The sequence below is a fragment of the Lutra lutra genome, chromosome 9, assembly GCF_902655055.1.
Source record: "Lutra lutra chromosome 9, mLutLut1.2, whole genome shotgun sequence".
Taxonomy (NCBI): Eukaryota; Metazoa; Chordata; class Mammalia; order Carnivora; family Mustelidae; genus Lutra; species Lutra lutra.
The window spans coordinates 18,873,542-18,886,197 of record NC_062286.1 but is presented as its reverse complement, the minus strand read 5'-3'; the positions used below and the strand labels follow the sequence as shown (position 1 = coordinate 18,886,197).

At 47.9% G+C, this 12,656-nt stretch overlaps 1 protein-coding gene across 1 annotated transcript; it reads left to right on the top strand.

Annotated features, from left to right (window-relative positions):
- Positions 1 to 5,947: 5,947 nt before the first annotated feature.
- On the top strand, positions 5,948 to 12,437 carry TP53I3 (tumor protein p53 inducible protein 3). The gene is given in 7 exon segments (XM_047744733.1): positions 5,948 to 6,098; positions 6,422 to 6,573; positions 7,941 to 8,208; positions 9,833 to 10,045; positions 11,121 to 11,317; positions 12,099 to 12,227; positions 12,229 to 12,437. Coding segments are annotated over 7 exon segments (1,095 nt in total). The 5' UTR covers positions 5,948 to 6,097; the 3' UTR covers positions 12,364 to 12,437.
- Positions 12,438 to 12,656: the final 219 nt, after the last annotated feature.

Sequence of the window (12,656 nt, the reverse complement as noted above, 5' to 3'; positions counted from 1 at the left end):
AAAAACATCACATCATATGTGAGGGAGAGATCCATGAGAATAAAGTAAAAAAAAGCATTAGTGAGACACAATGAAAATCTGTGCATCATTTGTCTTAGGAAGGTTCTATGTCTTACCTATCTATTTTCTTAAAATTCAGAAGCAAGATGATTGTCATAGGACATATATTAACAATGATTACTTGGCTTGAGAAATGAGAAACCTTCTCTGATAGGAAGTAATTTTATTTGGCTGATTAACAAGAGGACTGGCTTTGCCAATAAGAACATCACAGAGGTTTTTCATAATTAATCTGCAGCTCCCAGATGTTAATGAAAATATATTTGAAGTATATGATGAGGTAGAAGGACTTGATTTTTAAAAATTGTCTTAGCCTCTGAGAAACAAACTGAGGGTTTTGGAGGGGATGGGGGTAGAGGGATGAGTGAGCCTGGTGGTGGATATCAAGGAAGGCACATATTGCACGGAGCACTGGGTGTGGTGCATAAACAATCTTGGAACACTGAAAAAATTAAATTAATGTAGTTGGAAAAAATTAAAAAATAAAAATTGTCTTAGCAAAACTGTATTGAAATTAACATTTTTACTTTCTGAATCCTTTGTGAGTACATCAATTTAAACAAGTGTCTCTAAGTGAAAAAACAGCAGCTATAATTGATAATCATTTGATAAATCTTCACAAAGTTTTGTTAGTATGACCCCCGATGCCAAGACCCCGAATGACACTTATGGCTGTATAACAAATCCTTAACAGGTTGAGTGGTTTTCAAGTCTTTGCTTTCAACAAAATTGAAGAAAGACCTAATTAAGTTGCCAGCTCATAGATCACTGAAAATAATTTTCAATGATAGATCATTATATAGTTTTTAATCATATAACTCAGAGGTATTCAGAGAATTGGCTGACATTCCTATAATGAAATCTCTCTTTCCCATCTAATTTATGCAAATTACATTCCTCAGAGCTTGTCTATAAAAATGAAAAATAGGAAGAGAATTAGTGTTGATCCCAGTCTCATTCTAGCAATGAGGAATATTCACCACAGACATAATTACTTGGAAAAATTCAACCCCACCAATGGTCATTAAGAGCTATCTTTCCAATAAAATTTTACTTTCCATGTTCAATAATTATTAATATTTCAAATAATACTTAAAATATAAAAATTCAAAATAATGTTTTGATCACTTGTGGACTAAGAATATTGTAATGATAATAAAATCCAGAAGAAGTTGAACACTTAGAGCCCCGTGGTCACAGAAAATCACTTTTTAAATTACAGTACACATTTTTGTTCCAGATAAGAATGATCAATAAAGTATAAAATATAGCAATATATAATTCTATGAGAAAAGTAGAATGAAAATAGGAGTACTAGAAGAAAGATTACATTTTAAAACTTCCAACTGTTAAAGAACTGTTTTGCACTTTTTTACCGGATGATTATAAATATCACACTGCTCTGAGGGGGCGCCTGGATGGTTCAGTTGGTTAAGTGTCTGCCTTCAGCGTGGGTCATGATCCTGGGGTCCTGGAATAGAGCCCCACATCGGGCTCCTTGCTCAGTGGAGAGCCTGCTTCTCCCTCTCTCTCTGCCAGCCGCCACTCCCCCTCCTTGTATGTACGCTCATGCTCGCTCACACGCTCTCCCTCTCCCTCTCTCTCGATATCTCTATGTCAAATGAATAAATAAAACCTTTAAAAAAAAAAAAAAAGGCAGAGCAGCAGGCAGAGAGAGACCAGGAAGCAGGCTCCCTGCTAAGCAGAGAGCCCGATGCGGGGACAGGGTGGGGGGCACCCTGAGATCATGACCAGAGCTGAAGGTAGAGGCTTAAGTCCCTAAGCCACCCAGGCGCCCCTCAACTTTATTCTTTTTTAAGATTGCTTATTTTTTGAGAGAGAGAGAGAGAGCACAGAGGGAGAGGGAAAATGAGAAAGAGAAGCAGGCTCCCCACTGAGCAGAGAGCAGGATGCAGGGCTTAATCCCAGGACCCCAGGATCATGACCTGAGCTGAAGGCAGACACCTAACTGACTGAGTCACCCATGCGCCCCTAGATACCAACTTTAAAATGTAAGAGGGCACAGGCCTAGGTTTTGAAAAAGTTTTGTCTATTTGAGAATAAAGTGTGAAGACTGCCCAGGGCAAATTGAGTCACATGGATGGGTGCCCAGGAGGATGGCAGGGGCAGGTAGCCAAAGAAGCAGTCCCCACAAGATGGGGCAGAGGACCCCGCCAGGCTGCTCCAAGCCTTCTCTCTCCCAGAGCTCTCCCAAGTCCCTGCTCCTGGGATTTGCCCCACCAACCTCAGGGGGGAATGCCCATGGAGAGAGGGGAGAAATCACCCAGAGAAAGCCCTGCAGGCATGAAAGCTACCACGAACAACCCAGCCCCAGCTCCTCCAGGGAAAAGTGCCAGCCCTTACTCTCCTCCAGAACCACGAGACATCCCTGAGCTGCTGGGCTGCCAGAGTGCTGGCTTGGTCACCAGAGAAGCTTTGCCTCAAGGTGACACAGCAGCACTGTGCAAAAGCCTCTGAAGGGGCTAGGACCCCGCTGGACATCTGGAAGAGATTATTCTAGGCCCCCAGCCCCATTTAACTTATAGCAGCAGCAACTACACCTCAGAACAGTACCTCCGCCCCATTCCTAATGCAGAGGATCTTGTTTGTTCTGCTAAATATATACCTTTGGGGAGCCTCATTAGAGGCCAGAGATGTGGGGGACTGTGAAAAACCGCCACTGCAAAAATTACCAGCCAATTCCAAAATTTGGATCTTGACAGGGAATTACAGCAAGATATGCGTTAAGAAAAGCAACTTGTGGGGCGCCTGGGTGGCTCAGTGGGTTGGGCCGCTGCCTTCGGCTCAGGTCATGATCCCAGGGTCCTGGGATCGAGTCCCGCGTCGGGCTCGCTGCTTGGCAGGAAGCCTGCTTCCCTTCCTCTCTCTCTGCCTGCCTCTCTGCCTACTTGTGATCTCTCTCTGTCAAATAAAAATAAAAAAATAAAAATTAAAAAAAAAAAAAAAAAAGAAAAGAAAAGCAACTTGTGGGTACCTGGTTCAAAGCTGACAGCCAAGAAAGAATTCTTGACATCTTTGGTGCAAAACGGTGGGTTGTTTTTTTGTTTTGTTTTTTTTTATTTGAAAGACAGAGATCACAAATAGGCAGAGAGGCAGGCAGAGAGAGAGAGGTAGGGAAGCAAGCTCCCTGCTGAGCAGAGAACCCGACGCGGGGCTCGATCCCAGGACCCTGGGATCATGACCTGAGCCGAAGGCAGAGGCTTTAACCCACTGAGCCACCCAGGTGCCCCCAAAAACGGTGGTTTTATTAAAGCACAGGGACAGAACCCATGGGCAGAAAGGGCAGAAAGAAAACACCCCAGGTCAGGAGGAGTGGCCTATTGTATACTTTCAACTTGGGAGGGGGTTAGGGATAGCATTAAGTCTCTAAAGAATTTGGAAGCAAGGTTTCCACGACCTTGAGGAGGCTAACTATTGTTGGGAAAAGGTCATTTATTACTGTCTAATAAAACCTTAGTCATGAAGCCCTTCAGATGTGTATCAGTGGGCCATATGCATGGGGGGGCATAGTTGCCAACACATATTTTGGGGGGTTTAGAGAAAATGGAATTTTTTTTTTTAAAGATTTTATTTATTTATTTGAGAGAGAGACAGTGAGAGAGAGCATGAGCGAGGAGAAGGTCAGAGAGAGAAGCAGACTCCCCATGGAGCTGGGAGCCCGATGTGGGACTCGATCCCGGGACTCCGGGACCATGACCTGAGCCGAAGGCAGTCATCCAACCAACTGAGCCACCCAGGCGTCCCGGAAATTTTTCTTTTTAAGATTATATTTATTTGACAGAGTACAAGTAGGGGAGCAGCAGGTGGAGGGAGGGAGAAGCAGTTTCTCTGCTGAGCAGGGAGCTCGATGCAGGGCTCCATCCCAAGACCCTGGGATGATGACCTGAGCCAAAGGCAGATGCTTAACTGACTGAGCCATTCAGGTGCCCTGAGAGAAAGGAAATTGCTAAAGGAATTTTTATATGTTAAAGTAGACTTACAGGATTGTGGGGGAGGGGGGCTAGGATTGTCTTTTGCCCTTAGCAAAGTATTAACATCGAGGCAGTTGAGTCCGTAGGGGAATGTCACTCTGCCTGTTTCAAAGACTTGTCAATGGGCTATAGGTAGTAGGGAAACGTAATCCTTTTTCTTCTGCCTTTGTTTCCCACATCAGTGTGGGGTCCAGAGCTGACAGCCAAGAAAGATGTGGGACTCGATCCCAGGGCCTTTGTTGAGACACCTTTTGTGCAAAATGGTGGTTTTATTAAAGCAGGGGGACAGGCCCATGGGCAGAAAGAGCTGCTGTTCCCGGGGTTGTGAGGGGTGGCTTATTATATACTTGGGAGTCGGGGGAGGGAAGGAAAAAAGAGGTTTTCAAAAGAACTTTCATATTCAAGAGGACCTACAAGCCACTGGAGGCCTTGCCATTGTCAAGTTAAGGTTGTTTTACCCTCTGGCAAGGCAATGACATTAAGATAGTTGGAAGTTGGGGCGCCTGGGTGGCTCAGTTCATTATGTGGCTGACTTCAGCTCAGGACGTGGTCCTCGGGTCCTGGGATCGAGTCCCACATCTGGCTCCGGGCTCAGTGGAGAGCCTGCTTCTTCCTCCCCCTCTGCCTGCTGCTCTCCCTACTTGTACTCTCCCTCTCTGTTAAATAAAGAAATAAAATCTTAAAAAAAAAAAAAAAAAGTTGGAAGTTTCCTGGAGGAATGCCACGCAGATCCCACCCAGGAGTGGTGGTTTCAGGGTGTCAGCTTGTGCTTTGTCCTCGGCCAGCCTTCTGCTCCCTCATCACCAGGACATGTGAATTGGATTCCTGGCTTGGCACTCACTAGCCATGTGCCCCTTGAAATCAAATAAATCTTTCTACATCTCAGCTGCTTTTCAGCTGAGCTTTATGAAGACCAAATGAGAATACATGTGAAGAGGTGGTAAATTAGAAGACACTTAAAAAAAAAAAGTTACTTAGTTTTATACAAGCACACATTTGTGTGGACCCACTGCTTCTTAACTGGGGACAATTTTGTGCTCCCCACCATGCCTGGAGGCATTTTTTCGTCCAGACTGGATGGGGCGCTAGTGCTATTAGTGGGTGGAGAGCAGGAATGCTATTAAACACTGCACAATGCACACGACAGTCTTTCAGAATTAAGAATTATCTAGTCCCAAGTGTCTATAGTGGGGCGCCTGGGTGGCTCAGTGGGTTAAGCATATGCCTTCGGCTCAGGTCACGATCTCAGGGTCCTGGGATCGAGCTCCACATCCGCTCCACATCTCGAGCTCCCTGCTCAGCGGGGAGCTGAGCTCCCCTCTGAGGACCCTCCCTCTGCACATGCTCTATCTCAAGTATAAATAAATAAAAATCTTTAAAAATTTAAAAAAAAATTTTTTTAATCCCAAAGTGTCAACAGTGCCAAACCTGAGAAACCCTGCTGTAGCCTATTCATACAGCCTTAACCAGTCCAACTGCCTCACTGGGCAGCAGCTTCCAGGCGTCGCTCCCTCCTCCCGGGGAGGAAGAGCAGGAGAGGTAAGGATTCCAGGCAGCGCTCACCTTCCCCCTTCCCCCTACTCCTCCTCTCTTTCCTCGCAACAGCACCCTGCTTGCCGACCCATACTTAGGATACCAGCCTTACGACATCAGGAGCTAAAGGCCTGGCCTGGCTGGAAAAGTGACGGATCTCCGGCCCAGAGTCCGAGTCCAGTTCCCTAGAGAGAGGAAGCTCTTTCTTCTCACAGCGAGGGCTGGACCATCTGCCAACAGGAAGAAAGATTCGTTTCACAGGCTTTAAAAAAAAAAAAAAAGAACTAACAGAACTTGATTCGCTGTCACTAACTTTGCATCTTCAATGGGGAAGGAGCCGAAGGAAGAGGAGGGTAGGCTCGGGTCAGTCCCACCCCCGGTACTGCCCACAGTGCTTCGCGCTCGCCGCCGAGGCCGTGCTGGGCCCCGAAGTTCTCCCGCAGGGACCCAACGTGGGGGGGCGCAGGACCGCGCTGTGCCGCGCCGCGGGGAGCAGCGGAGAGCCGGGCCCCAGTAAGTCTCCAGAAACTCACACCCGGGCCCGTGGAGCGGGGGGGGGGGGGGGGGGGGGGGGGGGGGGGGGGGGGGGGGGGGGGGGCGGTTCTAGCTCAGAGGCAGCGCAGCTTGCCTCACGCTCCGGGCCGGTGTCCGCACGTCCCCCGCTCCTAACTTGCGTCCTCTGCGAGGGATCCGTCTGGAGGCTGCCGGGACCTCGCGGGAAGGAGGGTGGGGCGCGGCGAGGATCAGACCTCGTGGAGACCGAAGGGGAAGCCGCTGGCCGGCAGGGGGCGCTGCGCTCCGCAAAGGGCCTCGGGCTCCGTTCCTTGCTTCTACAGTGTCCTCAGAGAACATGCTAGCGGTGCACTTCGACAAGCCGGGAGGACCAGAAAACCTTTACCTGAAGGAGGTGGCCAAGCCCAGCCCAGCAGAGGGTGAAGTCCTCCTGAAGGTGGCGGCCAGTGCCCTGAACCGGGCCGACTTACTCCAGGTGCCCAGGGGTCAGGCAGTGGCTGGGGCAGGGTGGGATTCCAGGGTCTTCCATAAACATTTACCAGACAGATGAAGGAATGACCTAGGGCATTGCCTGTAATATTCATCAGGATGTGTCTGCAGAATGTGTGCTGGGGGGTTCTAAGACAGTATACAGGGATATTTACAAAGCAGCATCTATGCTGTTAATCCATCATCTGCTCAGGCTAACAGATAAGGAGATGGGAACTGCCCTTTGTTGAGGGGATTGTGTTAGGCCTTGCTCTGTCTCTATTTCACTCCTCTGGCAATCCTGCTTACCTTCCGCATTATACAGATAAACAGTCAGAGGTTAAGCAGTGTACCCAATGCCACGCCAGCAGTAATCCGGGCAGCTGTAATTCAAATCTAGGGCTTTGTGGATCCAAAGTCTGCACTCTTTCTGCTTGTAGGATCCGGGAGCTGTAGGGTCCCAGAGCTGGCCAGGGACTATACTTTAGGAATCTTTTTTCCTGCTGTTTGAAATGCTAAACTGAGCCAGCTGCATTGATTGGGGTAACAGAAACGTGCCAGAATCACCTGGGGGCACTTTTCTTTCTTAAAGATTTTATTTTTGTTTATTTATTTGAGAGAGTGCTCGCATAAGCAAGGGGAGCAGCAGAGGGAAGGCAGAAGTCCAACCGACTGAGCCACCCAGACACCCCTGGGGCACTTTTCAAAAATAAACATGACCACAACGCAGGCATGTATACCTTGACAAAGCTCCTCAAATGGTTCTAGTACACACTCTTAGTTCAGCCCCTCTGCTCTGAAGCCTCCAGTCTGAGGCTTCTGAGGATTACAATGCGTGAGGACAGAGCCTGGCACTTATTATGAGAACGATCATTAAGGAGTCCATGGTTTTTGCTGGTGGGCACCATCATGGAACCCAGATCTGGCTCTGGTCCCAGGCTACACTTGACTTCCCTGTGTCAATGGCTGAGCCCTTTATCTGTGGGAAATGGGGTTAAATGGAGTGAATGGGGTTTCGGGGGGGAAAAAATTAAAAAAAAAAAAAAAGGATTCCATGGTTTTTTTCCTAAGTCCTGCTACTAATTTACTTTCAGACTTTGGACAAGGCATTTCCCTTTACAGGTCTGTTTCTCCATTTGTAAAACAAGGCGTTCGGATAAATAGCTAAGGACCCTACCAGTTCTGACATCCACTGATTATATGACCTACAGTATCTTACTTGAATTAACTTTTCCTGTCTCTTTTCCTGACTTACAAAACCTGTCTTTATCCTGACCTTTTTGAGAAAAAGAGGGGCTTCTGGAAGAGGCCCAGGGACGGTAATGCACACATTCCTGACCATGCTTCTCACTTAGCTCATTGGTCTTTCTGCAGAGACAGGGCCAGTACGCCCCACCCCCAGGAGCCAGCAGCATTTTGGGACTGGAGGCATCTGGACACATAGCAGAGCTGGGGCCTGCCTGCCAGGGGCACTGGAAAACTGGGGACCCAGCCATGGTTCTGCTGCCTGGTGGGGGACAGGCTCAGTATGTCACTGCCCCTGAAGAGTTCCTCATGCCCATCCCAGCAGGACTGACCCTGTCCCAGGCTGCAGCCATCCCAGAGGCCTGGCTTACTGCCTTCCAGCTGTTACATCTCGTGGGTGAGGAGGCCCCCCCATGCTCACTCTATACAGTGTGGTTCCGTTACTTGATGACTCAGCCACCTCAAAACCCAGCAGTCTTCTGGGGTGGCTTTAACCTGGCCACTACGCCACACCCAACAGCTCACCCTGATGTACTATCAGTAGTATGAGGTCCTCGTACCATGTTACCAATGACCTGATGTTGAGGCTGAAAATTATGGTTAGCAGATGGAAAGCCTAGAAAGTGCTGGATTGAAGGCCTGTGCCCATCTTCACACTGTAGGCCCACCAGTAGTCTCAGCAGCTCAAAGTCTCGCTGAGCTTCTCTCTGCAAGCCCTAGTACAGTAGAAGGGGCCAGTCAGTCTTTTATTCCTCCTCAGTCCTACTGAAGTCAGCCAAGAGGTGATGGGGCCAGCCTAAGATTTGGTCCCTGTTGTCAGGGAACAGAGTAAACCTGGGAAGACAAGGCATGTACAGAAATTGGACAACCATAGAGTTCAGAAGATGACCTTGTCTCAAGATGGGAGTGGGAGGGAGAAAGGGCACCTGTGTGGTCATTCAGTTAAGCATCTGCCTTCAGCTCGGTTTATGATCCCAGGGTTCTGGGATCAAGCCCTGCATCGGGCTCCCTGCTCAGCAGGGAGTCTGCTTGTCCCTCTCCCTCTGCCCCTCCCTCCAGGGCCTGCTCGCTTCCTGTCAAATGAAAAAATGAAATCTTAAAAAAAAAAAAAAAACTCAAGATGGGAATAGTTAGTGTGGGCACAGGTGGTTAAGAGAGGGCTTTCTGGAAGGGAAGGACTTAAAGGGTGGGTAAAGTTGAGATGTGACAGAAGGCAAGCCTTGGTGGCTTAAGAGACTGTCCCAGTGAAATCAGCTGCTCCACTCAGAGTGAAGGATGATTATCATCTGTGAAAGATGAGACTAGGACTGGGTTTCGGTGGCCTTGAATGGCACATTGCCCGAACCTGATGAAAGAGCCAGCTGAGAACCACTTTATATTTTGAGGAGAAAGTAACATAATGAAGGCTCCATTTAAGTAAGAGGAGCCTGGTGGTTGTGTGTGGTGACTGGATCGTTGAGATCAGCTGGAGACCAGTTTCAGACTGAAGAGGAACGGGCTTCAGGTGGTGACAGTGGGAATGGTACACATTCCTTTTTTTTTTTTTTTTTAAGATTTTATTTATTCATTTGACAGACAGAGATCACAAATAGGCAGAGAGGCAGGCAGAGAGAGAGGAAGGGAAGCAGGCTCCCTGCTGAGCAGAGAGCCCAGCACGGGGCTCCATCCGAGGACCCTGAGATCATGACCTGAGGCGAAGGCAGAGGCTTTAACCCACTGAGCCACCCAGGGGCCCCAATGGTACGTATTCTTATCTATTAAGGTACATGTCAGAGATGCGCATCTCGGGATCATTTCTTAAGTAAAACAGATTGTGGATGTGACTGCTAACAACTGTTTCAAAAGGTTTTCTTCCACTTTGATAAGTCAGTAAAACAAAAAAGAGCTGTCACCGTGTTCTCTTAAGAGACCAAGAAACTGGGCATTTGGTGGGCCAGGGCCAGGGGCGTGTGGTAGAATGTGCCTGCGTGGGGCATGTGTAGCACTTGTAAAGAGAATGGTTCCTGTACTTTGTGCCACAGGAAACGTTCAGGCTGGAGACACTGTGCTAATCCATGCAGGATCAAGTGGTGTGGGCACGGCTGCCATCCAACTCGCCCGCATGGCTGGAGCTATTCCTCTAGTCACAGCTGGCTCCCAGCACAAGCTTCAGATGGCAGAAAAGCTTGGAGCCGCGGCCGGATTCAATTACAAAGAAGAGGATTTTTCTGAAGCAACACTGAAATTCACCAAAGGTAAGCAGCAGTTCTGCAACCCAACAGGAATTTCAGAGATGGTTCAGTCAAGTCCTCACCAGCCTGAAGTCTGCCAGTGCTCTGCTAAATACACAGCAGCTACCCTGCCAAGTTCTAGCATTCAGGTGTTTGACCTCTGGAGACAGGCAGGTAGTGTTTAGGACTAACATGTTTCTGTGTGCATTCTCATAAGGGATAGCATTCATACACTTTCTAGAAACCGGATGAGTCAGAGAGAGTTGGACTAGAATTAGCCAGGAGCCATTCTTCCGAGTCACTCTGCAATGAGTTAACAGGAGCTTGGTGTGGTCAGAGTAGGGTTAGGATGGTAGCTCTCTAAAGGGGTGAGCCTCTGGGGCGCCTGGGTGGCTCAGTGGGTTGGGCCACTGCCTTCGGCTCAGGTCGTGATCCCAGGTCCTGGGTTCAAGCCCCGCATTGGGCTTTCTGCTCAGCGGGGAGCCTGTTTCCTCCTCTCTCTCTGCCTGCCTCTCTGCCTGCTTGTGATTTCTCTCTGTCAAATAAATAAATAAAATCTTTAAAAAAAAAAAAAAAAAAGGGGGTGAGCCTCTGTATTCCCAAGCCAAATGTTTTTGTTTTTGGCTTATCCCTTTCCATTTTTCGCGTGAGTTAAAAAGGAAACGTGAAACGAACACCTGTAAAACTACGATTCAGATAACCCAGCATAGACATTTCATAATTTAGATGTGAACCTGCCTGTCCTGTAGACTGGGCGGACCTCCCCTGTTCTGTTCTCATTCGTGCCTAGGTGACTGTGGGTTTTGTACTTAATGGGGATCAAAAGGGATAAACCAGGTCATGGTGTTGCCCCATTTCCCTCTTGCTGTGGCTAGGAATCATAAAACATGAACTACAGCACACATGTATGATAAAGTTCAGTTACCTAAACTCCATCTACAACAGTGTTTCTATGAGGAGTGCTTCTAGTTCCAACCTACAGATTTACCACTCCCACCTGCATATATACCCATATATTCACAAATATACTATGGAATCTTACTTTGCACAAAGCCTTCTGTGTCTGATGAGCATTACAAATCTGTGTTTCCTGTGAAAGGTGCTGGAGTCAACCTTGTTCTAGACTGCATAGGTGGATCCTACTGGGAGAAAAACGTCAACTGCCTGGCTCTTGATGGCCGCTGGATTCTCTATGGTCTGATGGGAGGAACTGACGTCAGTGGACCTCTATTTTCAAAGCTACTTTTTAAACGAGGAAGTCTGATCACCACTCTGCTGAGGTCGAGGGACAAAAAGGTGAATGATGAGTGAGAAGATAACGTGATGTAATTATTACCCACAAAAGTGTGGTGCTTTTATATAGCTCCAAGAAAGGAAGATCTGACACATGTTCTGTTAGAGAGCCTATGTAGAAACCTGCCCCCTCCCATGAATAAATAAGTAACCATTTTCTCAGAACTAAATAAAAGTAGTCAATAGAAGTCTCAACATCTTGGAACATAGGGAACCTTTCGCATGTTATTTAAAATTTTCTAACAGAATGAACAAAGCATTGACAATATTAGGAAATATATTTCTAATAGTGCCAAGATGTTGTCTTCAAAGGAAAACTCTTCTCGGTGTGATAAGAAAGGTGAATAAGGTTAGTTAAGGTTCTGCCTTCAATAGGTTATGTTACTGAAATCTTCTCTATGTGGTACTCCAGCAGGTACCAGACTGGGGAATGTTTTCCCACTGAGTATTTCACACCTGTGGGATAGTAGAGCTTAAACATCCCTCTTGAACCGAGCCTACAGAAATCCTGTCTGTGGCCACCACCTGCTTTAAACCTTTAAGAACAGTCGTGTTGTCAGTGCCACTAATACTTTAGTACAGGATTCAGGCTTTTTCCCTGGTACAGAAGAGATTATACATTTGGGGGCATGCACATACATGCTGGTAGTGAAGGGGGTGGGTACTCTCTGTGCATCTTCAGGTGTGTACACATTTCAGAGAGAGCACAGAGGCTAATAAGAGGATGGGGAGCAGCAAGGTAAAGTCTTTGTCTAGGCTGATGTCTCCTTTTCCTCATCTTAAGTACAAGCAAAGGCTGGTGGAGGCTTTTACAGAACAAATCCTACCCCACTTCTCCACGGAGAGTCCCCAACGTCTACTGCCCGTGTTGGACAGAGTCTACCCCGTGACTGCAATCCAAGAGGCCCATACATACATGGAGAGTAACAAGAACGTGGGCAAAATCGTCCTGGAACTGCCGCAATGAAGGACAAGTTTCCCAGAACAAACTGGAGAAAGTCCATAGTACGCAGGAAAGAGATCGGGTGCTACTCCAAGCCGCCCTGTAACCTACTGGCCCTCCCCTGGTCTCGCCTCCGGGTCTGTGTAAAAACAATCGAATGAAATAAAGAGTAGATTTGAAGGGTTGCCCTCTCACTGTGGCGGCCCCAGACCGCAGCCTGCGCCGCGGCGCGGGTGGGGTGGGAGTCGCGACCGCAGTTGTCGCAGGGATTACAGCACAGGCCCGAAGAGTGGGTACTCAACTCCGGCTGGTCCAGGGCCGGGGGTCGCGGATACCGAACGAACAGCATCAGCCACCATACAACGTGCCACAACCCCCGAAAGCCTCTTTGCGCAGCAC